General features: G+C 35.7%; 1 protein-coding gene across 4 annotated transcripts in view; it reads left to right on the top strand.

The window, feature by feature from the left end:
• Nucleotides 1-27,100, top strand: part of apc (APC regulator of WNT signaling pathway) — a 39,019-nt gene that overhangs the window by 2,085 nt on the left and 9,834 nt on the right. Inside the window, exons 1-9 of one of the 4 annotated variants that reach the window (XM_079861197.1) lie at nucleotides 3,758-3,833; nucleotides 6,085-6,167; nucleotides 7,183-7,335; nucleotides 18,797-18,881; nucleotides 20,054-20,249; nucleotides 21,269-21,377; nucleotides 21,497-21,610; nucleotides 21,730-21,813; nucleotides 23,686-23,775. In XM_079861197.1, coding sequence (XP_079717323.1) covers nucleotides 7,201-7,335; nucleotides 18,797-18,881; nucleotides 20,054-20,249; nucleotides 21,269-21,377; nucleotides 21,497-21,610; nucleotides 21,730-21,813; nucleotides 23,686-23,775 — 813 coding nt within the window. In that variant the 5' untranslated portion in view covers nucleotides 3,758-3,833; nucleotides 6,085-6,167; nucleotides 7,183-7,200. Of the gene's footprint in view, nucleotides 1-3,757; nucleotides 3,834-6,084; nucleotides 6,168-7,182; nucleotides 7,336-17,925; nucleotides 18,067-18,796; nucleotides 18,882-20,053; nucleotides 20,250-21,268; nucleotides 21,378-21,496; nucleotides 21,611-21,729; nucleotides 21,814-23,685; nucleotides 23,776-27,100 lie in introns of those variants that run through there. The other 3 variants (XM_079861196.1, XM_079861195.1, XM_079861198.1) reach the window with 3 other exon arrangements.

The following is a 27,100-nucleotide window of genomic DNA, read 5'->3' as shown; positions in this document are numbered from 1 at the left end:
CAGAATTATTTTAGACTAATATGCTGCACTCTTTCACTGACTATATATTTAAAATAATGTAGGACACTTTTTACTGGTAGCATCAGACATTTGGCATTATTAGGATTCAGGACCCACAAATATTCCCCCATTGCATTATTATACATTATATTCAATATTACATATAGTAGTTTAATGTAGTACTGACACTAAAACTCTGTAAACGTGAATTTTTTTCACACACTAATTTTCATTTTGGGTGAAATACACAATACATAGGTTACACTTTATTTTAAGATGTCATTGTTACAGTGTAATTATACATTTAAGTACTGAGTAATAATAATGAACTACATGCACTTTCTATAGGGTTAGGATTAGGATGAGGGTTTGATTTAGGGTTAATTGCATGTAATTATGCATAATTTATAGTTATTACTACTAAAATATGTAACAATGACACTGTAAAATAAAGTGTTACCAATAAATATTGTCACTATCCACGGTACATGTTGTTGCAGTTTTGTATTGCGATATATTGTGACATGCGATATATTGTTACACCCCTAGAATTTTAGCTATTAATAATAGCCATTCAGCATTACAGAATAATTGAAAGCTATCATTTTTAACATTTTTAATTAGGGCTGCTAAACGATTAATCGCGATTAATCGCATCCAAAATAAAAGTTTGTTTTTACATAATACATGTGTGTGTACGGTGTATAATTATTTTCTATATATAAATACGCACACATGCATGTATATATTTAAGAAATATTTGCATGTATATACTGTGTATATATATTTATATTATATATAATTTATATTATATATAAATATTTTATATATAAATAACACATTTTCTTAAATATATATATGCATGTGTGTGTATTTATATATAGAAAATAATTATACTCCGTACACAGACATAAATTATGTAAACACAAACTTTTATTTTGGATGCGATTAATCGCGATTAATCGTTTGACAGCCCTATTTTTAATCTAAGTGAACAGCTTCACATAAACCCATTATAATAAATGTCACTGTGCCTTTAATATATCAGGGCTCAACACTAAGGTTTTTTTCCAACTCGTCTAGTCGGACCGGTTCTGATTTTGACCTGCCCTGCATGAATAATAATTGAATAAGTAAATATTTGTAGCTAAATAATGAATTTTGTGGAACTATTCCTTTAAGTTTGCATTAGTATTCCTTCTGCAGGCCTAATTTTTATCCGCTAAAACTCAACTGGAGTCGTACAAAATGTTTTACGTTTTATTCATGATCTTGTGAATTCTTGTTGAGTGTTAAATGGACAAAGTAAGTTAGCTGAATCTTTACTTCCATGTGCACAAGTTGTTTTGAAGACCTTATTAATATTTAATCTAGTTTTGAAGTGAGTAAACATGAAGTGAGTCACAGATTTGGCCTGTTTGGTGTAAAGTTGCATTCAAATGACTTTTAGTGAGTGGCACTTACAGCTTAATATGTTATTTTTTCCAGAAAAGTGGTGTATTTTGGTTGAACACCTCTCAAATAGATAAAAAAAAAAGAGTATGTAGTGAAATATTTGTGTAGCTGCATTTATATCCTACATAGTGAATATTTGAGCCACTAAATGAACATGGATACTTAAGGAAATCAAATTTTTTTTTTAAACGGCACAAAACATTAGCCTTTCCCCTTCTGTTTGAAATGTTTTCCCACACCAGGAAGAAAAAGTGTGGACAGTTTCCCATTAAATCGCACCACAAGAGAGGGCTGACCAACAAGAGTCTCTGCCAATGTCCATTTTTCAGCTCTCAAAGACCGAAAGCTCATTTACATGAAAAAAACACTTCCAGCGTGTATAGAGAAAGCCATGGAAGTGTCCGTGTTATCTATTCACCGCCTCAGTTTGAGAAAGCAAATCACAGCCATTTATAGAGCATGATTTATTATTCACAAAGAACTCTTGAGACTGTAATTGCAATGATAAAGTTGTACAGTAGCAGCAAACACACAATGATGGACATTAACACCAGTGTAACGAAATAGTACAGATTATGAACCAAGTTAATGTGTCGTTTAAGACAGAGATTGATGCACTGAATTTGAACATGATGTATGTGGCTAGTTGGGTTTGTACACTGTTTTCTGGCCATTAGCCATATACAAAACCTTTTTTATTCCCTTCACATTTTGGAGCAAATGTTATGTATACATTGTGTTTTGGCTTCAAAATGTCTGTGAAAGGAAAAATCGTGTCTATGGCCCTTTTTTTCATGAAACATGAGCCGAACGAATTACTGTATAAATCATACGTAAAACCATTTGTATGCCATTTGTGCCAACTGGATTGATGAGCAGTTTACACAGATTCGTTCTGCTCGTGTTTCATGAATAAGGTCCATTATTGTGCAAGCAACTGGTCATTGTGTGTATTTTGTGATAGAAATATTGCATACTTGTACATGCTGCATGGAAAATGTTGGAAGTATTTGAATCACTTGTTTGAAAGTTGGTTTTGGATAAAAGCATCTGTTGTGAGTAAATGATAGATAATATGTCTATGCAGTGTCAGAAAGCGTCTTACATTAGGCTTTTTTGTACATATATTTGATTATATTTGTGGAGATACTGTTTACTTCTGCATCTTGCATGGAAAATGGAAGAAGTGCTTGTATTGTTCAGCTGGAAATTGGTTTGGATAGAAGTATCTATTAAATGAATTGAATTGATTAAATTATTAAATGTAATATTCATCAAATTAAATGTGTAACTAACTTATTAAATTAAATTAATTTAATATAATTATATAATTATTCAATGCATATATTATAAAATGCATATAATTACATTTCATACTATAATGTCTGAAGTTGTGTATGTAATATGCCAATTAAATCAGGCTTTTTTTCCCGCTTTTTTAGACGCAGTTAGCGAGATGTTGGTTTCGATTTGATTTCGAATGTCGGTATTATGGCTGCACAATATATCGAATTATCGCAAATGTATATATTGCGATATGCATATCGCAACGGCTTGCAATAACTGAGTCATGATCAAAAGACGAAGAGAAAATCACTCACTGCTCTTGGCTGAATAACTTTTATAGCTTTAATAAGAATCAGTATATATTTAATTCATACAGTGAAAACTAATCGGTGTTTTATTTTTACATTTGATTATTCAGTTTCTGTTGTTAAATAAACCTAATGTAGGATAACCTGAACCCCTAAACCCCACTGATGTTAAAATAACTCTTCTGATGCTACAGTAAAACACTGATTTTCACTTTCAGAAGCTGTAGGGATGTTTTCTTGTCACAAAAAGAATGTGAAACACGTATGTAGGTTACATAATTTTGAATATATTTTAAAGACAATTTAAATTTATTTTACACACTTTAAGCATTATCGTATTGCATATCGCATTATTTAATGAGTTATCGCATATCGCATTTTTCTTCAATATCGTGCAGCCCTAGTTGATTTCAATTGCATCTCTCAGTTTGTTGTCTTTAATGCATCTTCTATATGGTCCGGTTTAGGCTGCCATATTGATCCGTTTATTAGAAATCAGGTCATGTGACCTTCAGACGTTATGACCCATCTCCAGTATGCATGCCTGGGGCTTCACCGCTTCCCCACACGAGAGCTTTTAAACCCAGTCAAGGGAAGCAGCTGTACAGTGGGGCAGAAATCTGGCCAGCCACCATCAGCCACTGCACCAACACCGGCCTGGGCTGGCCGCCTTCTGATTGGCCGAGCCCTCGCCCATGTGACTCGGTGCTGGCTGGATGCTCTCCGGCAACTGACATAGTTGATGGGTTGCTGGGATGGAGGCTGTCACTGGTGCAGAATGGGGTAAGTCTCCGTTTAACGCCCTGATCTCTTGATGCAAACGCACAGATGTGTGGTCTTGTATTCCAGCTATTCAGTGTGGAGGAAATAATAGCGCGTTTGTGCGGTGTAGCAAGGCGGTGCCGATAAACCCTTTTGTCTTGATGGCTGGTTATTGAGAGGGTGTGGGGGGATGTGCATAGATTGGGATTCTGGCTTTATCATCCGGACGCTGTAAAAGCCTCTTTTGTGCTGTGCAGGGACAGATGCGCTAGCAGGCTGATTATTTCTAGTGATCGCGGCCGTGGACACGGATTCCACAGTAAATGTAAGCGATAATTGCCCCTGTCAAGATGGAGGGGCTGTTGCGAGAGAGGGTTTTTCTGATTTAGCTGGCGATGCCTGAACAAAGCAGACGTTTAATGGTGGATTTGTTGTCAGCTTTTCAGGACGAAACACGGGTCGGTTTGGCAGGTTAGATGACGGTGCGTGAGAGACCGTGATGTGAGATGATGATCACTGTGTCTTTGTGCGTGGAGGGAAGGGCATCTCTTGCAGTCGTCTGCAGGGAATTTTGTATCTTGCATTGCTGGTGTAGAGGTGACTGCTTTAATGCATCATAAGTGTCGCATGCACAACTGCACCCCTGGTGAATAAATGCAGAAAGATGCACAGTTGCAATAGTGAAATAAATAATGCGCTTTATTTATGGTATTAAAGACGTGTGAAGGTGCAAACAAATTCAGATTTGAGGAAAGTGCTGAAATATTAATGAGTCTTTCTTCTTTCCACTCCTCCCTGTTTCCTTTTGATTCTGTCTCGATACCTCAAGCCTTTTTGCTGAATAGATGTCGACCATTTTGCTGTGTCTACATGCCAAGAGAGCTTTGCTTCAGGTTTTTATTAAATCATTTATAAATGTATTAAAAAAAATTGCATTTTCATGATTCTTCTATAAATAATAGAAGCTACACTTAGGATTGTTCAGGAAGATATGCGAGCATAAAATATACATTTGTTTACCTTTAATGGCCTTTTATTATACCTTTTAAAAGTGCAAGTGCTTGTATTTTCACTAAATGTGTGTCATCAGATGTGTGTCAGCAGATTTCTGTGGCAATCGGACTCATTCTGCCCTCATAACAGCTCAAAGCGTGTGTGACGTGCGGTTGGCATTAAATCATATGCATCCACGCTGGTTTATTATTCATGTTGTTTTAAATAGCAAGATCTTGATGTAATTATTTGGATTATGCAGACCAAAGATGATATGCTTTAGAAAGTTCTATATTTTTGTCTGCATTTAATGACCTTCACATCAGAAATCTGATCTGTAAGGAAATGCCAAATAGGGGTAGCCTATCTTCCCTTTATTGATCTATTCTGCTTCATATTGGCCGTGGATGCCCTGGAAACAGTGGCAGAATCCGTAGCACAGTCACATTGATTGGACACAGCTGCAAATGATCCCTGACACATTGTCGGGCTGTTGTAATGTAGGCTGTTGGTGTTGGTTAATGTAAAACCAGGGCAAACCATAATATGGTGAAAGTCGAATGGAAGGAATTCAGTTTATTGTGCATTGTGAAAATGTCATGATACCAGTTTGTGATGTATTCCTATAAGGCAAGTCGCTTTTGTTTTGTTTGACATTTCTTTTGCACTGGAAAATTCTGTATTTTGGCAGAAACATAGTTGCATTGCTTACAAGTTAGTGATTTGAAGCATTACAGTTCAATGTGTGCATCATCCTGCAGCATTTCAATAATTTGATGGTCCTTTTTTCCCCCTTCATAACATGTTTTCTTTTGCATGCAATATGCTCCCTTTCTTTTAGTCCTTTTCCCTCTTTCTGTATTTTAAAAATGCTGTTTACCTCACAAGCCATCAATATTCCTAATGCTGAGAATATAATTTGGTATTTTGGCAGAAACTGTTTTTGAAGGCAAATGCACAAAGCTATACTGCTCATATAAGTGACTAGTGATTTAAGTATTAAAGTTCAATGTGTGTATCATCCTGCAGTGTTGCGTGATTCCTCAAATCATGTGTGTTGGTGAGGAGAGGTGAGCATATTTACCATAAAACAGGTTCTTCATAAGATTGCACACATTAGTATGTTTTATCAGAGAGCAAGCTGAACAGGGTTTGCCGCTGTTCTTTAGCATGTCAGTGGTAATTTAGTGGCGATGTGGTGATAGATTTTTCCACATGGTTGATCAGGCCTTCACTTCAGGACGGAGATAAAAATAGAAACTTTCGCTTTGTCTTTCAGAACTGTTTGCTTGACCGGGCTCACTGCAAGGGTAAAAAAATGGCCCAGAGGCATCGGCTCTGCCATCCACATACACACGTGAGGCACGTGTGTTATAGTTCTTTATGAGTGTCATGACATGGTCATTGACTACATGGCAAACATCAGAGTTCAGATGCTCACTCATGATTGACACATGACACTGATGGTCTTTTACAGACCCTCTGGGCAACACTTATACATTTACTAAGCCTCATGTTTATGTGGGCTTTTTATTCCCTTTTCACTAGATATTAAAAGATGTATGTAATAGTATAGATGTAGTGTCCAGTGAAGTAATGTTACAGTATGTTTGGCATATTCACAGACTTGCTCAGAAAAAATGCTCAGAAAAATATAAATATATGTATGAAATACAAATATTTACATGATATACTATATATATATGAAGAGTTCAGATGCAAAAGCCTCTAAGTGCCATCTGAAATTTTCTTCTAGAATGATCATTTTTGTCAAGCTTGTATATTTAAGTTAAGTAATGTCACTTAAATGACAATTAATAGGTAATTTGCATTGCCATTTAAGTGAAATTATTGAACTTAAATATACGAGCTTGATAAAAATGATCATTCTAGAAGAAAATTTCAGATTGCACTTAGAGGCTTTTGCATCTGAACTCTTCATATATATATTCATTCTGTGTATATATTTGTGTATATATTTTTATATGTTGTTTTTAAAGCATTTTTAGCACCAAAATCCAAACGAGCGAAGGATATAATTGCACAATGCATATAAAACAGCTTTTTGAATTCCTATATTTTAAACAAAGAATAGCCATATTGTTTTATTGTGATCCATATTATGTTATTTCACCATGTAAATGCTGATTCTGCAGTTGTATGTGTTTGCATATTTCCTTTGATCAGTTATTTTTTCACTATTAGTTATTTTGATCTTGACAAGTAGGCTAATATATTGGTTAAATCAACTGATCTGCAGATATTTTGCTCCCTTTGATCAATTTGTATTTCAGTAAAAAATGTTCAATCAATTTTGGCATCGGTCATATTAATCGAGCACCACATGTGATTGTTCCTCCGTTCTTGAATGTTGCAGGTCAAGAGATAGTCCAAGATGGCTGCAGCATCTTATGATCAGCTGCTGAAGCAAGTGGAGGCATTAAAGATGGAGAACTCCAACCTTAGACAAGAGCTCGAGGACAACTCCAACCACCTCACCAAACTAGAGACTGAGGCGTCTAATATGAAGGTACAGTGCCTGTTTATATCACACAGCGGCCTAACCGTGTTCTTGACAACATGACATCAAAACCAGGTCTTTTTTGATTCATAGAGTGCTGCGGTGATCATGTATTTTTGAGTTAAGTTTACCAAATCAAAAAGGTGTGCTGTTAAAACAAATAGTGCTTTATAAAACTGAGCCTGAAGAAGTGCCTATTTATAAGTATGAATTATAAGTATAGTATTATGTGTGAAGTTTATAGACCAGCAGTGATGCTTTGACATTTGCATTGATTTGTTTTTATTCATGTCTGTATATTTTACTGCTCTACAATGTTTTCAATTACTTCTGCTTGACCAATATCCAAACAAGCAAAGGATATAATTGCATACTATAAATAAAACAGCTTTTTGAATTACTGTATTTTAAACAAAGAATATCGGTATTGTTTTATTGTGATCTATGCTATATCACCATGTTATATTTTTGTAGACCAACCCATACATTAGCATGGTCTCCTTGACAATAACCCAATGGACTTTTCCATTGGCTTTTGGATTACCAATAAAAAGTTTGATTCATCATGATAATCTTCACAAATGAATGCAACTTTCATGAATTTTACAGCATAGATACAATCAGCAGACGTAAAAAGCTAAACGTAAGCTGTAAACAAAATACATCACTGTCGCATGACTTCAGTGTCACCTTCACTAATCTTCTGACAGCTCTTTTGGTCTTTATTAAACAAATATTTTTCCTGAAAGTTCGAGTTAGAATAGCAATTATAAACTGTAAAAGAAGACTAGTAAGTAGATTAGTTTACCTGTTCGGCGTAATGACTTTTAATGTCCTCAGTAACCAAGTCCAACCATTTAGCCACTTATTAGCAAGTAAAAGCTTAAAAAAAATACAATACAGGTGAAACTCGAAAAATTAGAATATCTTGCAAAAGTTCATTTATTTCAGTAATTCAACTTAAAAAGGGAAACTAATAAATGATATAGACTCATTACATGCAAAGTGAGATATTTCAAGCCTTTATTTGTTATAATTTTGATGATTAGCCTATTGCTTACAGCTTATGAAAACACCAAATTCAAAATCTCAGAAATGTTGAAAATTTTCATAAGATGTAAGCCATAATCATCAAAATTATAACAAATAAATTTTGCTACTCACTTTGCATGTAATGAGTCTATATAATTTATTAGTTTCACCTTTTAAGTTGAATTACTGAAATAAATGAACTTTTGCACGATATTCAAATTTTTCGAGTTTCACCTGTAGAGTATTACTGATGTTTTTGTCACAGAATAAAACGTTAGAATATCGTGCCAACCACAGACCTTATTTCAGGCTTTTAAACCAAAAACCCATTGACTTCAGGATGTTGTGCTAAATGCTAATTTGCAATCTGGGTTTAGCCTATAAAAATGCATCATCCCTCTGCAATCTACTGTGCAAAATGTATTGGTGCACATTATTCTGGAGAATGAAAAATATTTCTTTGTCATGCAATAACTAGCTGTGAAAAATTGTGTAGCCAGTTTGTTAAAACCTACAACATTCTGAAGAGAGAGTGCTAGTAAACTAGAACAGGAACAACTAGACCTCTGTACATTTTCCTCCTACCTTTTTGTCAATTTCAGTTTTCAACCTCAAAGGGTTTGTACTTAAACGCCTCAGTGACTCATTTTGTCATCCAAATGCTCTATGTTTGGGCTTGCTTTTAATGTCGCAGACTTTCAAGACTTAAAATGTCATCCTCCGCCGCTGATTTCCCTCTAAGTACTCTTTCTTCTAGCAGCTTCTGACACCAAAGGCAGTGTTCTCAGGCACTTCTTTGAGTTGAGCTTTTGAAGTGGAAGCGGCAGCCTGCTAGGTGGACATTAAGAAATTAGATGTGACCTGGCAGTCTCTCGGGAAGGAAAAGAAAAAAGGAGAGAGGGTTTTTGAAAGAACTTTAGGCCTAAAATGAATGTGGTGAGACATTAAAAGTTGGCTAATGTTGAAGTTTTAAAGCGAGCCTGTCAACCCGGATTGTCTGCACAATTTATAGACGAGGTTCAAGCGAGTTCATGATAAAGATATGTGCAGATATATCGTGCTGAAGATCCGCTTGGAAACGGGTCGCTGTCACGCCATTGCACTGTCTAATACGTGTGAAAGTCTCTTTATGTTGCTCTGAAGACGTGAGATTGGTGTTGCTAAGGGAGAATCTTTGAAGCGGAAGCAGATTGTCTCTCCTTATGTTCATACGTTGCAGAGTCCTTAAGGATTAAGAGAGGTTTTTCTGGTTGGCTCGGGGAAAATCATTGGGAAAAGCAGCAGTAAAGGTGTCCATTTTAAAAGTTAGTAGATCAGAATGATTGTTTTTTTGTGTGTGTGTGTTTAATGGCATCATGTTTGCCATTATGCTTTGCTAAACTGCTCTCGTTCACTTTGAAGACACTCATAGTCAGCATGAAAGTGAATTTTACTTCCTTAATGTGCCGTATTTCCGACGAGAAAATGTGGGGGAAGACTGAATATTGCTATAATTACTAAAAATGTCATATTATTGGCATACTTTTATTACATTTAAAGCTAATCATTACTTTAACATCTACCGTAGATTATTGTTGACCGACTGTAATAGTACAGCAGCCTAAAGTCAAGGCTATTTGCCTATAGTTTCATTAACCTGTGTAAACATTGTGTTAACTACCGTGTAAACATTTACCATTCTACATGGACTTGGTGAGATCATCTTTCTAAATTCATTCAATGTGAGTTAAGTAAAAGGTATAGCGGAGGATTTTCCCGAATTTTAGAAAATAACCGCCCTCTCCAACTTTTTGAAAAAATGCACATGCGCAATACTCTACCTGCTCCCGAGAGGGAATGCCTATTAAACGTATGCACGAGCTAATCATAGCTTACATTAACTTTTACTAGCAGTGATTTTAAATGGATTTCTCCAAATAGCATGCCAAACTTTACCTGTCAAGTAGAAACTTCACGACTGAGGCATCAGTGGGAAGCCCAACCTGTGTTTTGAGCGCACGCCATCGTGTGAATCGTGTGCACGAGCACGTACGACAGCCTTACGTAAACATATCACCAGAATGATTGACACTTAGGAGGACCAATAGTCTTGATGATCCACCCGGAAAAAGAAAATCCTCCGCTATACCTTTAAGTAAATAGGATCCATTTTGATTTCATGTTGATTTGAAATATTGCTTTTGGTTACACTTTAAGGGTGAGTTAAGGTGTAATGGAAGGGTCAACAGTGTAATTACAAATGTAATTACATAAATGAATTACAGCTGTAATTACATGCAGGAATTTTTAAAATATAAGTACAATGTAAAAACATGTAGTTACACAATAAGTACATTGTATCAAATTATTAATTTCAATGTAAGTACATAGTACTTAAAGCCACTTAATATAAAGTGGGACCCTTTATTTTAAGGTCTCGTTGTTAGTGTAATTATACATTTAAGTACTGAATAATATTAAGCAACTACATGTACTTACTGTAGGGTTAGGGTAGGATTAGGATTTGATTGAGGGTTAGTTGCATGTAATTATGCATAATTTACTGTTATTACTATGGAAAGTACATGTAACATTATGTAACAAGGACACTTGAAAATAGTGTTACCTTGCTTTTTTAGTGCATTAATTCAATGTCCAAGAAAGGACCCTGCTCTTCAGATGTCCTTGTCATCACGGCTCCAAATGAGGGATTGTCTAAACTCTGGGTGTCCCTATTCCTCAAGGAAGTTGTCATCTATTTGCTTCTAAAAAAAGAATAAGAGCGAAATCATATTTGCCTGTGTCGTGTCTCAGGAAGTGAATCCCTGTTGATGTTTGGCTTATGTAAGAGGTTTTGGGCTTAACCTCTTTCATTAGGATGATCTGATTTTAGGCACATTCTGGCCGCCCTGGTGCCAGTGGTTATGTCATCCCTGTACGTAATCATAGTGTTTAAACAACTGGGTTTGTCTAGTGTGTTTCAACTGTGACAGATTCTGCGGAGGCCAGAAGTGCATCTGTGCCGAGTCCTTCATGCTGCCGTCCAGTTTTAAAGTTGCTGCTATTTCTACGACTGAAACTGCTAATTGATAAAATCTCTAATGATAATAATCAAAAACAGATTTCATTATCGATTATAGTCAGCTCTTTGCACTGTGCATAGAGATCCTCCATGAGTGATGCTATTTTAAAGAATTGCAAGTTTTTTTCATTTATTTATGATAAACGTAAAGCTGCTTTGAAACTGTGTATTATGAAAAGTATTATACAGATATTCTTTTTTATTATGTAAGCTTCATATTTGAAACTATTTTTGCACACACATTATAGGATACAAATAGACATGAGTTTGAATATTTGCTCAAACAGCAGAGCGTATCGATTCCCATGGGAATGCTAGAACTGAAAAACAATTATAGCTTCATTCTTGACCGCCAGCGTTTTTGATCATTTCCACAAGCCTTTCATGGCCCCCAGAATATTGTGTTGTATGAATATCTGAACATGCAATATCAAAAGAAAGAACAGAGCCTCTGCTTTTAAACAAAATAATCTGTTTTATTCTAGCTTCATGCATTCTTATTAACACTTGAATGTGGGAAAGTTTCATTAAAAAAAAAAAAAAGATGAGAAAATCACATTTTTGTCAAAGATTACGTCTGGACCGGATTCAGAACGATGATCAAGTGATAAGTAGATCAAGTCCATCAACACCCCCATAGCTTCACAGTCCTGTACCTCGTCCTGGGTCGACATTTCATTCTGTAACATTAGGCAGTTTTGATCTACTGTATATGTGGCTTAATGTTTGATTATTGTGTTATTTTACATGTGTGTAAGCAATCTTCCTTCTATAGCTTGTTTCTGCTGCTTTTTGCCTTTGTTTTAATCCGGAGATTCTATACTATTTCTGAAGATGTGTAACGGCCCTTACCCCGAATTGCCGGAAATTTCCGTTTTTTAAAGAAAGAGTTAAATGCAATGCAAATTGCATTGGATAAAAACATCTGACAAATGTGTAAAATCCAATTAGTCATTTAATTGAAAAACTATATATGAAAAATATAAAAACAATTCTATTTTATATAAATCTATTTTCAGTATATTGTATGTTCCTCATATCATTCATGTGCTGCCCTCTGCCGATGAAACTTCAGACGGTCTTTTTTCCTCATTCTTGTGAAATGCTGTGAGAAAGGCAGTATTTTTGACAGGATTTGCTTTCCTCTTATCTTGACGTTTAAACCTGCAACACTAAACCGCTGCCTCTCCGTCTTCCTCTGTCCATGGTAACTGTGGTTTAGTGTTGCAGTGTCACAGAAGGAAAACCACTTTCATTTTTATTCACAAGTGCTATGCACTCCAGTGTCATAAACATTTTCCTATTTTGCATGGAAGTGTTCAGAGGCCGCTTCCGCTTCCCAGCCTGTGAGAGACTCGCAGCTTAATTTAGAGAATCTCCCTTCCTGTCTTTGTTCGTCGCATGAATGCAGCTCCGCTTCACCCTGCAGTCATTTCCCTTCCCCTCCGGCCAGCTGAAACAAACATCTGCGGGCAGAAAACAAACAGCATGCATGTCTCAGCGTCTGGGCTTCCCCTCCGTGCTCCCATATCCAACTACCAGAGCTGCATTTTAGTTGAGTTTAGCTGTTTATTAATCAACATGTGAGAGCGATACAAGATTTAGTGGCAAAATAAAAGTTTGATGGTTTTACGTTTGAAAATGACAAAATTAAGTTCAATATTGTAATATTTTAATATGAAAATATTAGTATTGTAATTTTACAGTTGTAATGTAAAAAATATATAATTATTTTTAAATATTAGATTTTTTTTATTTTACAGTATTTTACAATATATTTTTATTAAGTAATAATCATAATAATTATTATTATTTATAGCCATGTTTATACACTGCCTGGCCCAAAAAAAAATAGTAGCTGTTGTTTGGATTAAAATAGGCAAATGCTTAAGAGTCTATGATTGGATCATTATTGCAGTGATTATTATGTTTCTATCGTGTTATATGTTTGGCAACAGTTCTTCTAACCCTAATTGATGGAGTGTGTAGCTTTTCATTTCTTAAACAACCATGTATGAGACACATCATGACCATAATCCAGGATGACAATATCAAGATTCATCAGGCTCAGATTGTGAAAGAATGGTTGTCAGAATTGTCAATACAAGATCTTGACCAAAAATGTATGCACCTCTTGATGGAAGTAGCATCACAACATTTATTCCCATCAAGAGGCGCATATGTTTTTGGTCAAGCTCTTGTATTGGCAATGCAAGAGTCCAGGACTCTGTAAAGTCTCCTCCAGCACATCCCAAATATGCTCAATGAATTTAAGATCTGGACTCAGAGGAGACGATTCATGTGTGAAAATGATTCTTCATGATCCTCACAACCATTCTTTCACAATCTGAGCCTTAATCTTGGCATTGTTATCCTGGAATATGGCCATGATGTGTCTCATACAGGGCTGTTTAAAAGGAATGGTTCACTTAAAAATGAAAATTCTGTCATCATTTACTCACCCTCAAGTTGTTTCAAACCTATATGAATTTATTTATTTTGCTGAACAAAAAAAGCAGATATTTTGAAGAATGTCGATATCCAAACAGTTGATGTTTCTCATTGACTTCCATAGATTTTTTTTCCTACTATGGATGTCATTGGGCTACATCAACTGTCATTCTCTTTCAGATTCATTTCTCCTCATAATCCCCTGAATTATGACCTGAATCTTCCATTATTTCGTCACATTGATGTTTGAGGTTTTCTATTCAGCATGGCATATAAATAAATGCGCTTTCTCTATGTGATGAGCTCAGCTAATAATGCTCATTTGTTCCTACATTAATGACTCAGAATGTTGTAATCTTCTAATGAAACATCTCTGGTGGATTTCCTGGACATAGTTTGCACCTTGCCCAGAAAAGGGCAGCGTTGCAGAAAAATCTGCTTAGACATTGCCTTTTCTGTCCAGAGTTTGTTTTTTTCTTAATCTCTAAAGTATTAGTTAGGTCTAGATGTTGTGTTTGTGAGTGTATAATGTTCTCTAACCTTATTTTTAGGTTAGTTCTTACTTAGTAGTGATGCACCAAAATTGCACCAAGAAATGCACCAAGAAATGCACCACTGCTGTTCTGTCACTGGCAGGTGAATGTGTGTGTTGTGCTGTGTGTGTGTGTCAGGGTGTGATCGTTTTGTATAAATTTTTTTATATTTATTGTGTGCTAATAATCTTAACTTAACCCTTATTGGATGGGTTGGCTGTAGAACTGAATTGCCCCCTTGGGGACTAATAAAGATATCTGTATCTGAATCTGAATTTCAGCAGCCGAAAATATTTAATTTTGGAGGGCCAAAATCGTTGATCGAATTGGTGACGTTTAATTAGCGCTTCTCTGATTGCGTGTTTCGACTGTCAGTGGATAAGCTACAACAGTCATGTCAGCTGTGTGGACGTTAGCGTTGGGTTGACAATATCTATTTTTTGATCTTAAATGATCTTCATTTTGATGAACCAAGATGTTTTAGTCTATGCCCTTTTCAGCTGATTCATGAACAAAACTCCACTAAACATGATTTGCGGCACACCTACCATTCAATAATCACAATTGAATCTGATATGAAACAAAGTCTCAGCTTTTGTTAGTTATTCTAGTCAATGAGTCAGCCTAATCAGCTTCAGACTGATTTGACTGAGACTCAATGGACCGTTGGCTGAACGTCTGATGCATATGGCACACTTTTCTGGAAACACTTCAGGAGTTTCGAAGGCGCGATCTGATTGGTTGAATACAGGATGTCTGGGAGACATGTGTGTCGCGTTATTTATCGATCCGCCTAGAAACAAATACTGTGACGCCAAAAGCCCTCGTGGAAGAACAAAGCCATTGTGTTTACAATTCTTTCAATGAGTGCTTATCTGGATCAACTAAACGCTGGATTTTCAAAAGTGTGGGAAGTTCACGGCTCTATTGTTGCTGTAAACTTGCACAACGTTCTTGAATGAATAATTTATTACATGCACGCCGGTCTGTTATTGTAGGGACATCGACATTATATTGACACGCTTCTTACGACATGACACGGACACAGACTGTGATTGGTTGCATTACATGTCAGTCAAACGTCCTCTCGGGCGGTCCTTGGCCAAGAAAGGCTGCGAAAGAGTCCAGACCTTCTTCCGTCAGTCTGAAGCTCTGGCTACGCGAGACTACCTTCACAGTGGCGTGACAGATCGCTGTAGCTACTCTTTACTACTAGTTATAGCACAAAATAAATGTGAAGGAACATCAGAAGGTCTGCTGAAAGAAACAGTACCGTACCGTAATCGCTCAGTGTTTCACGTCAGTAAAACAGCTTGTAAACAATCAATGTCACATTACGTTTAGCTCAGGAAAGCTAGGAAAAAAAACTTTTGCTAAACATTTGGACTATATAACATATTCGTTTTATCATATTCATATTTTTACTTAACCTGTTGTCATTTTTAAATTTTATGTATGTTTGTAATAACTTGCTTTCATGACAGGTTTATTCAGCCACCGTTTAACTGTTTATATTTCAACAACAAATTAATAAATCATAAAAAATTTGTTATAAAATGTGCATTTAATTTTATATACAACATAAATGTTTATTAAATAAAGTTGATTAATTAATTGATTAAACTTGTTATGGCAAATTTTTTTTTTGGTGCATCAGTTCTTCGTATTGGTTTCCACAAAGAACAGGATATGTTGATTGAGAAGCTTACTGAATTCAGATAATTTCATTTATTGATGTCATGTTCTTGTCTCAGTCTTTTTTAGAAGAGTAGCCTAGTTCATGGTTTAAATCTTGTTTGTCGTCAGTCGCCACGCTTGTTTTTTCCTGAGTGCATGCCATGTGTGTCATGTGATGTTTTCTTTCCACGTTTCAAGGACGTTCTACCTTTATCACTGCGAAAGCAAAGAGAGCTTCCATCCGCCCACACGAACCCGGTCCCCTCCTCTCACACTCGAACAATACCTCCCACCGCAGGCCCACGGGTCTCGTCTGACTCCAGGTCAGATGAAATGCATGCTAGATAGGAATCAGATATGCGAGTATTTCAGGCTCCCTGCAGATGGCTGCCTAGGAGCATTGATTTCCATTACTGGGAGGATAGGATGACATTTTTAAAAGTGTTGTGTGCTTGCAGCTTCGCACATGAGTGGCTGTCTGACTCTAATATTGTACCAAGGGCATCTGCATCGCTGTAACCTGACTCCTTCGGACCTTGACTCTGGGAAGAGGAAAAACTAGGACTTCCATTATAGCCTCAGACGCATTAGGATATTGAAGTCAATTTGATTGTGGATTTGGCTGTTGAAAATGTTATTATAGCTGTAATCTACTCTCATAAAGGTTATTTTAGGATTTCAGCAAATCACTTTTGTAATATTAGCAAGTAGACCTGTAAAAAAAATGTGAACTCTTAATGTGTTTAATTTGCATAGTTTTTTTTAATATTAGTCAAGCATCTAGCACAGTTACTATTGTTCATAGTTAGTGTTAATGATTTAAACATAGTGATCATTAATATTAAGTTTTATAATTTACATTTTAATTTATGATATTTATGATATTTATTGTTTAATTTTATGTTTTTTAATTACATGTTTTGTTTTATTGTAGTGTTTCCTTTTTCATTTTTAAATATATATAATTATATTTTATTATTTTATATTAGGCTATATACGTTATATTGTTTATTATATATTTTTATTATATTATATATTTGATATTTTCATTATTTTAATTTATGATATTTATTGTTTAATTTTATGTTTTTTAATTACATGTTTTGTTTTATTGTAGTGTTTCCTTTTTAATTTTTAAATAATATATAATTATATTTTATTATTTTATATTAGGCTATATACGGTATATTGTTTATTATATATTTTTATTATATTATATATTTGATATTTTCATTAATTTAATTTTATATAATAAGATTTTATTTTATATTATATTATCTTGTATTTTATATTTTGAAATTGTGTTGTATTTTAATGAAGATTATTTTTTGAAAGACCAGAGACATTTCTTAAGAGCATAAATGGAGGCCATGTTGTCTTTAACAAGCGGAGTGAATGATGATGCTGTCGTCTCATCCCTCTGACTCACAGTGCAGTAAAGGGGTCTGTAATCATATGACCTCCCCTATAATGAAGCTGTTGTTTCCTGAGACGGCTCAGTGTGACGTCATGCTCCCTAGGGAGAAAACACCCGAGTGACTCTCCTTAGACACAGAATAACCCCGTGTTGTTCTTTTCTACTGGATAAGGGATGATAAACAGCATGTTCATGTGTGACCTTTCCCTTCTGGACGCCTCTGGCCTTCTCCATGCGTCTCCAGTGGGCTGTGGACATGGTGACCCCGGGCCGATTGGGAAGGGTGGTCCTGTGAGCTGAATGGGGAAGCATCTGTGCTCTTCATGAGGCTTTGGGTCTCCGGGATGGGATGAAGGAAGGGGGAGGTAGTCGCTTCCTGTAAGGCAGTCGCATTGTTTGGGCTTTTTTCGGCTTGCAAACACGCTGGAGAACTCGGAGTAATGGAACGAGCGTTGCAAAAGTCTCACGTTTGATATGGTTTGGGGCTGTACTGGCATCATCAAGGGTTTGAGTTATGTTGGCTGTAACCGTAAAGGAACATTGACCAAAACCTCAGCATATGTGCAGTGGTAAGTTCTACAAATAGCCTGGATGTTTTTCTTATACTTTACTGTTATTGTGTCAAGAGACATGACTTGTTGCTGTTAATCAATAATTACTAGTGGTTGATCATCAATGTAACTGCAGTATTTGTGCTCCAAACATAAGTGATTCATCAATTTAAGTGTCTTAAACATGTTACATAAACATAGCAATGGGTTTTGGATGAGCAAGCTCACTTCTGTTTTCTTCTGAAAAAGTAAAAAACTAGATTCTAGTAACTCAGAGTCATATAATCAGCAACATCTGCTACATTTGATTTGTAGTATGGCAAAATACGGTGGTTTATGATGTGTAAAGCCTTGACAAGCTTGAGCAGTGAACGCTATGCTGATTTTCAACACTGATTTTCCTGCCTAAATCAAAAACCTTTAGCAGAAATCGAGGCCTTTCAGGCATTATCACGGCCAGATCACGCATGAACACGCCACTAAAGAAGTAGCAGGTGCATCTTTACAGCTTCAAAGCTGTTTATGTCTCCGACACGCGCGTCTTCAAAGCACTTCAAAGCTCTTTGATGGAAGTTGTCTTCTCTTTATCAGGCCGCGGGCTGAAGAAGTCTTCTTACATGTGGTGGGAGATGGAAATATCTCGTGTGTTTTTTTTTTTTTTCTGGTACCTTCCGTGCATCATGTTGTTTTATCTGAAGATGGCTTCTAACACTCTACCACACACAGATAATGTCTGTTTCTCTTTCAGGAGGTTTTGAAGCAGCTACAAGGAACTATTGTCGAGGACCCTAAAGACTCGCAAGGGCAGATTGAGTTTTTCGAAAGATTTAAAGGTGAGGGCAATTGAATTATTCGGTGAACAATGCATATTTTAACATAAACTCACTCTCAAGACATCACTGATAAATATGGTAAAAATGTTAACTGATAGATATCACCATAATTCCCCATTTGATTAATCACAGTACATTAAGACAGAGATTTCAGAGTTTAAATAATTGTTAACATGCATTCATTGACATACATTTCCATAAATGAAATCTGAACATTGGATGAAGCCCGTTTTAAAAATTCTTGTTTGATTTTGTTGACGTAGTTTTAAAGGCTTTTAAAGAGGAAATTTAGGAAATCTCTTTATATCCTTCCAGAAATCAGAAAATACTGTCAACAGTCAGAAGTGTGTTTAGGAATAAATCGGGACAAACCCCTGTGTAAAACCCTTCAGAATATAGATGGGAACTAAAGAGAAAAAACCCATGGCCTTTAAAAATGTATTGTAATTGAAATCTACAGATGCAAATATATAAAATGCAATAAAATAAACACTTAGATGTGTATTTTGAATGTTTTCTTTCCACTCGTCTGAAAGACGAAAAAACAACAACAATGATTTTTGCCTGTATTGTCTTGCCTTAAGACATCATAAGTACGTTTCCTAAGCAAACTTCCAAATAGTAACTAATTTTGGACAAACTATTTACCCAATTATTGTGTGTGCTGTGTATTTTTATGCTTGGCCAAATATTGTTGTTAGCTTAGCAACTAGGTAATATCAAACCCTATCAGAATCAAATGCTATTTGTGTGGTTGCTGCATATGTAGGCCGTTCCAAATCCGTCACTTGTGGTGTTTATTTCAGTTCGAATGCTGACTTAGAGTCTTTCGTGACGATAAAGATGTAAAAACTTCCCTTAATCTACCATATTTCCAGAATATACTTTTTTTAATCGTCTGAAACATGGTGCGACTTCTATTCCAAAGCAATTTATATAATGCAATTAACATCATGCATACAAAATATTGCAATATGCACACATTTGGATTCGTGCCGATGCGGATTATCGAGCCCAAGTTTATTTGTATAGTGCATTTCCCACACTGCAGTGTTTTATTTCGAGGATGCAGCCTTCCAAATGAAACGCATCTACTGTTAGGTGTGGCTTTTTCTGGAAGATACGGTACGTGTGGCATCTTCATCATCATCTTCTCCCATTCTGTCCTGCAGAAATGAGTCTAGACCCCAGCAGTTTCTCGGGCCCAGGCGTGAAGTTGAGGTCCAAGGCCTCTCTGCAGGGCTCCGGTTCGGGCCACTCGGCTGACAGCAGCCCCAGTCCCAGTCCCATGAGCTCCTTCCCCAGGAGAGGGGTGACTGGCGGGGGTCGAGACAGTGCCGGTTACCTGGAGGAGCTGGAGAAGGAACGGTGAGTGCTCACATGAACGGATCATTCTGTGCATTAGATGTTCATTTGACCGGTTAGATCCTTATTTAAGAATGTTAACTAAAGGTTTCTTCTAAAGCTCTTCTAGGGTTTTGCTACTGGATGAGATTTACATGGTAAACTGTGGTAATGATGGTACATTCCAGATAGCCAGCTTTGATTTCAAGCGAAAAAGTGTTTGAATATCAGAAGTTTATTTTCGTGTTCATTGCAAAATATTCTGATGTATATATATCGGTCAAAGATTTGGGGTCAGTAAGTTTTTATTACAGACAAGTACAATGCAAAAGGTACAAGACAAATACAAGGCATTGTGGTACAGTTCAGAGTATGTAAAACAAAGAATAACAACTATAATTAAAATATAAATGTAAACAATTATAATAATAAAAGAATTATAATACTCTTATTCAGCAAGGGTGCATTCAATTGATCAAAAGTGACAGTCAAGACATTTATAATATTACAAAGATTTCTATTTCAAATAAATTCTCTATTCATCAAAGAATCCTGAAAAAGAAAAAATATCATGGTTTCCACAAAAATATGCACATCTGTTGATGATGATAAGAATTGTTTCTTGAGCATCAAATCAGCATATTAGAATGATTTCTGAAGGATCACGTGACACTGAAGACTAGAAGTAGTAATGGTCACAGGAATAAATTCATATTTTAAGTATATTTAAATAGAAAACAGTAATTGCAATATTATAATAATAATTAACAAAATTACTGTTTTTACAGTATTTTTTATCAAATAAATGCAGATTTGGTGAGCATAAGAGACTTCTTTCAAAAACTTTTAAAAATTTTAAATATTTAAATTAATTGCTTTTGAAAATTGCCAATCAGTTTATATATATATAGAGGAAATAAGTTGCATTTTGACTTCTGGAACCTTACTGTCATTACATTTTGATCAATAACAACTTGAATTTAGTGAGTCTGAAATTCAAATCAAATGTCATTGTTTTCATGAGTGACTTTTCTTTCTATTAGGTCTTTGTTGATGGCAGAACTTGAGAAGGAAGAAAAGGAAAAAGACTGGTATTATGCCCAGTTACAAAACCTGACCAAAAGGATTGACAGTCTGCCACTGACTGAGAATGTATGTAAAAAGTATAAAAGCTACAATATTCAATGCAGTAGATTTAATGCACATCATTACTTGTATGATTTTGGACCTTATATGATCTCTGTAGCTTCACACTTCTTCTGCTGTTGTAGTTTTCTCTCCAGACCGATATGACTCGCAGGCAACTGGAATACGAGGCCCGGCAGATTCGAGCCGCCATGGAGGAGCAACTGGGCACGTGTCAGGACATGGAGAAACGGGCACAGGTGGGCTGAAATGCAGAAACTGAAAGACTAACAAATTGTTCATGAAACTAAAATAGGCTTCTAAATTCAGAGTATGAAACCAGCAGTTTGGTGATGAAGTTTCCATCATTTGTCTTCAGGGCCGCGTCGCTCGGATACAGCAGATAGAAAAAGACATGCTGAGGATTCGGACACGTTTACAGGCCCAGTCGGCCGACACAGAGGTACTTGATGATTCTGATGCCTATATTACAGTCGTGCTTAGAAGGAAGAATTGAACGTCACACTTAGGATTTGTAGCAGTTAGTACAGCTCAGTGTTATGATCTTTATTTATGTCCACATGAACAAGTGAAAGTCATTTTGTGAAGTCTTGTTTAACCTTGTAAAGCCTGACATATGAAATAATAGTCTGAAAAATCTAATGTTTTAAATGGAACAGCTTATTGAAGCTTTACACAAAAAAATGTTTAAGAAAAAATCTAAGTGTGTTTTATGTTGAGTATCATATTTGATACATCAGGCGTTTATGGCTCATATAGTTTGATATAGTGAGAATATAGAGCTCATACTCTGAGACATTTTTTTATTATTTTATTATTTATAATCATTTATTTAGTTGGTGCAGATGATATTTATTTGACAGAAAAGTCTAATAAAATTCTGATAGCTTGTAATGTAAATCAGTGATATCTTCATAACAGTATAACAAACTACTTACATAAAATGCATATTCATATTATAGTTTAATGATCAAAGCTCTGTAGTTTCAAAACAACGCAGTGCAATACAATACAATGATTATTGAGAGATGAAAAAAATAAATGTTCCTCAAAAGCCTAATGGATCATATTTGATACTCACAATTTAACATGCTTTTTATACAAGATTATGTATGGATAATGATGTAAACCTAAGTTGCCTTCAGTCCAGTAAGTGTTCATCTTGAAATATTACTAACAATATAAAAGTTAATCTTATGTTTACTTTATAAAAATCAGTAAAGATTTCACAGCAAAAGGACACGTGATCCACAAGCTGAAGATGGATGTTTTTACAAATATATTAAAAGGCTTTTAGTTGTTAAAGATGACTGAAGGCATGTGGAAGATTAACAGGTTTTCAACAAAGTTGATAATTTAGAGGACTTTGAAATAATAAATATATGATACATTAGGCTTTATAAGGTTACCGTAATCATATTTTGATAGAATGGAAATTTTTGGTCAGATTGTGCAATCATTTGTTCCTCTTCACGTTTAATTCATTTTCTTTAGAAAGGCTGTACTTTCCATTTCAGTGTTTTTTTTGTTTTTTTGTTTTTGTGCACGTTTCAATGTCTTATGTTCTGCTTTTAGAGCTTGTTCTGTAGCGAACGGAAATAGTGCATATAAAATGCTTCTGAGCATAAACACTGAAGCCATGAAAGTTTAATTGGATTTGCATGCTCTACTAATGTATCGTGCTCGGTGTGGCTGAGCGTTAAAAACAGTAGTGTCACCTAGGTTTAGGATGCACTGCTATGTTCACATTTACTTTTATGCATTTGGCAGATGCTTTTATCCAAAGCGTCTTACATTTGCATTCAAGATATAAATGTCATGCTTTCCTTCGGAATCGAACCTATTACCTTGCCATTGCTATTGCAGTGCTCATTTGTGCCACAGGATGTCTATGCATATTATATAGTAAAATAGTGCACAAGTGGAAGTTTTTGTATGCATGCTCACTAACATGCTCCGAGTTTGCACGTGATTTTCCCTTTCAAGTGGATAAATCCTATTGGACACTTCTGCTTTTCCTCCCCCTCTGTTGTTTCAATCCTGTTGGCTGAATGAGGAAGCAATGTAGGTCAGAAAGAGCCTGGTGCTCTTGCAGCTGCTGTCCTGTAGCTCAAGACTACTCCGCCTCGCTCTGTATCTCTATACGCTGATTTATCCCTACTTCACAGAGCTGATTACACAGGTTATCTGTCCCATGTTCCACCTGCCTTGACCAATGTCTTTTCCTTCACTGTTGCACAGTGTGACTCACTCTGTGGGTGTCATTTACTCCTTTTAACATGCTGATTCTTCATCTTTCTCTTTGAATCATCAGGTCAAGCATGACCCTGTGACTCAGACTGAAGGGGCTCATGCATCAGGAGATGCTGGTGGTGGTGGTGGTGGTAGTGCAGTATCCTCACAGGTAAGAACAGTATCTATTTGCAGTAGTCTCCCACTAAATTAGACTCATTTTGTTGATGGTCTCATGAACTGAAGTGTTTTCCGGTGGCCCTTTTTTCAGCCAGTGGGTGCCAAGGATTTCAGGACCTTTTTAAAAAGCCCTTTCAGTCTATGCCAAGAGCTTCGGTGTGCTTTGAATAGTAATGATTTGAATGCAGATGCTAATGGTTTTATTGTTCATCATAGAGACCTAGTTAGACTTTGAAATTCTAAGCAGAAACAGGAGGGTTTTTTGTACTTACCACTGTTTCACTTGCATTAAGCTTGTGTGGTATTTTTCGGACAGATGGTGTGAGCTGTATGTCACTGGATTATGTGCAGGGATCGAGTTTAATACTGGAGCCATACATTGTTTACGAAGCACAGAGAATTGCCTCTATTTTGTGTTTGCAAATTGTATTTTATTTTTATGCATCTTCAGTTTTTAAGATTTTTATCTGTATGTATATACTTATTTATGATATTTTTTTTTTTCCAATATAAAACAAATTCAGTGATACAATAAAACACAATGCTTTCCCTTAAAGCTACACTGTGTAACTTTTTTAGTTGATTCTTAGCAAAAAACACTTAGTTCTTTCAAAAATATATGTGCTCATTAATGTATATTTACTTCTTTCAAGTAATAAAGTATTCTCTTAAGTTTATAATCTGCCATTGAAAGTACATACGGGTGAGGGGTTCGAATGCCGGTCGCCATGTTGCCCCTCCATCTTGAAACTACATTAGCCAAAGAGGGACATACCTGTAAATTCAAGCTTCGCCTTTTGCGTTTTTCACTCAGTGACACCGTGACGAATGCGAGGGGGAGATTAGGCTACTCGCGAGCTCGGTAGATTTGAAAGATAGTGTGGTGTGTGTGTGTGTGTGTGTGTGTGCGTGCGTGCGTGCTCACATTTGAAAGAGAGAATTAAAACGTCAACGCGACAGACAAATCAGCAAGACCATAGTCAATATTGGAGTAACTTTTCCCAGATGGAAAGAGCTCATGAATCAGGAGAAAAGATTTTAAAACGGACGCCGAGGTTTCCTGCTTTCTTCTCGACAGGTAATTCAGCCTGTTGTAATTCATTTGTGTAAATTCGAAGTTTTATAGTTGCTTGTCTAACCATAGCATGGTTGTGCATAACGCCAGAACGACCTCTAGTATAATAACTTCATCCTCTCGTCAATGGTGAAAAAGTATTGTTTACCTTGTAACATAAATCTGTGCTGCGACGGATCACAGGTGATGAATAGTTTTAAAGGCGCAATTTTTTAAGCTATATAAAAAAAAGGACACTGTAAATTTTAGTTATTTTTAATTGCTTTTACTTTGTACACATTGTAACGTTAGCCTAATCTGATTATGCTGGGATAGCCGATTCCAAGGGTGACGTTTACCTCCTGACATCTGTCCTGTAGTTTTATTCATTTTAGACGTATTGTTTATTATTGTCATGGACGAAGTCGATAACTGGAAGCCATGTTAATCTTGGAATAATACGGCCACCGTAGGAGTTAAAACGCCCTCGGAATTGAGAGGAACAGAAACTAATATTCACTGGGTAGTCATATACAATTTCACCGCTAGATGGGGGTAAAAATCACACAGTGTAGCTTGACATACAATATTCTGAGCACAAGAGGAAATTATAAAAAAATGCATTAGAGAAATATTTTATAAATATGAATTTAAATTTAAACATAATTTCATAAATGTAAATATACATTTATAAATGTAATATACTTAATTATAATAAAATAAAAACTACTATTAAATATAATACTAATATATTTATATTTCAATTTCAATGTCATTTAATTTATATATAATATATAAAATATTTTTGAATAAATGTATATAATTTTTAATTTATAAATGTATATTTACATTTATAAATGTAAATTTCAAAATTTAAACTTAAATATATTTAAATTATATTTATTTAAATATAGATTTCCTTTTAAATATTCACATATTTACTAGTATTTTTGAAAAGGTCATGTTCGTGATCTCTAAATGGTAATTTGCCGGTTATTTACCAGTAAAGACTGTATGTGTGAAAGGGGGTGATGACATTTTGTAGGGTGTGTAATATCTACAGTGGAAAAATAAATGTAAACTTTTTTAAAGGTGTATGATTAGTAGGGTTGGGAACCGAAAACCGGTTCTTATTCAGAACCGGTAGTGTTTTTTTAAAAATACCGGAACCGTGCGAAATTCCTAAGTTTCGGTTCCAAAAACGGTTCATGAATATTAAAAGAGTAATGAAAGCATTCGCGCTACTCATATACGTTTTGAGAGAGAGAGAGAGAGAGAGAGACGATCTCGATTCAAACATTCAAACACCCACGCGATCTTCACACTGGAACATTCAAATCTGTTTGCGCTGTCGCTTAGAGAGCAGTTGACAATATGAAACAGCTTTACTTTCACAATCTTTTCAACACAGTAGGCTATCGGTATTTCGGTGTTACAAATATTCAAATGATCACAGAAGTACTGAAATAAAAGTTTAGAGTTCGAGAATAAACACTGATGTCTACGGTAGCAACCAAAACAGAGTAAATCATCTTTTGAAAGTCGCTTCAAATAACGAAAATTCGCTTCAGAATTTACTAAATGTATGAGCGAGTACATCATGAATGCCTTTTTTCAAACCGTGTTTTTGTCTTATCCTGAATCACTACGGTAAGCCTGTAATAAGCGTTTATACTCGGACTACTTTACACCGGCACCGCTGCGGAGTAGCACAGTGCCTGAGTGACTCACCCGCTTCATAGAAATAAACAGAGAGAAGTAGCTCCGGCTACAATGTTCTTCCGCAAGACGCGTGCAGTTCTGTTTATTTAACTGCTAGAGCGCTGATTCATCCAGTAATGAAGATAAGTCTTTATGAATCAATCATTCAAATCGAAATATTATGTTTCACCTGTCTGGATATTACATGTGTGTTCAAATATATTCTACCCCTTCTGAGAGGGTATTCTCCACTGCTGGAGATACAATAATAGGAGAGGTCCCAAATTATCCTAGAGAATGCAGAAATATTTATTTCCCTTCAGAAAAATGTATTATTTTTGAAAAAAATGCTAAATAATATGTTGAATTTGTTGACATTACCAGTCTGTTAAACTCATTTGACAAGTATAAGAAATAAACACAAAAAGTATTGTGCATTTTCCCCTTACTACTATTTTTTATTAGTTGTTTTAATAATTTCTATTGAATGGGAACCGGAACCGGAATCGGAATCGTTTGGAGGAACCGGAATCGGAACCGGAACCGGAAAATGTCTTACGAT

This window comes from Squalius cephalus (assembly GCF_949319135.1).
Source record: "Squalius cephalus genome assembly, chromosome: 24".
NCBI classification, from domain to species: Eukaryota; Metazoa; Chordata; class Actinopteri; order Cypriniformes; family Leuciscidae; genus Squalius; species Squalius cephalus.
Note: the sequence above shows the minus strand (reverse complement) of the source record. Positions and strands in the feature narration are given on the sequence as shown.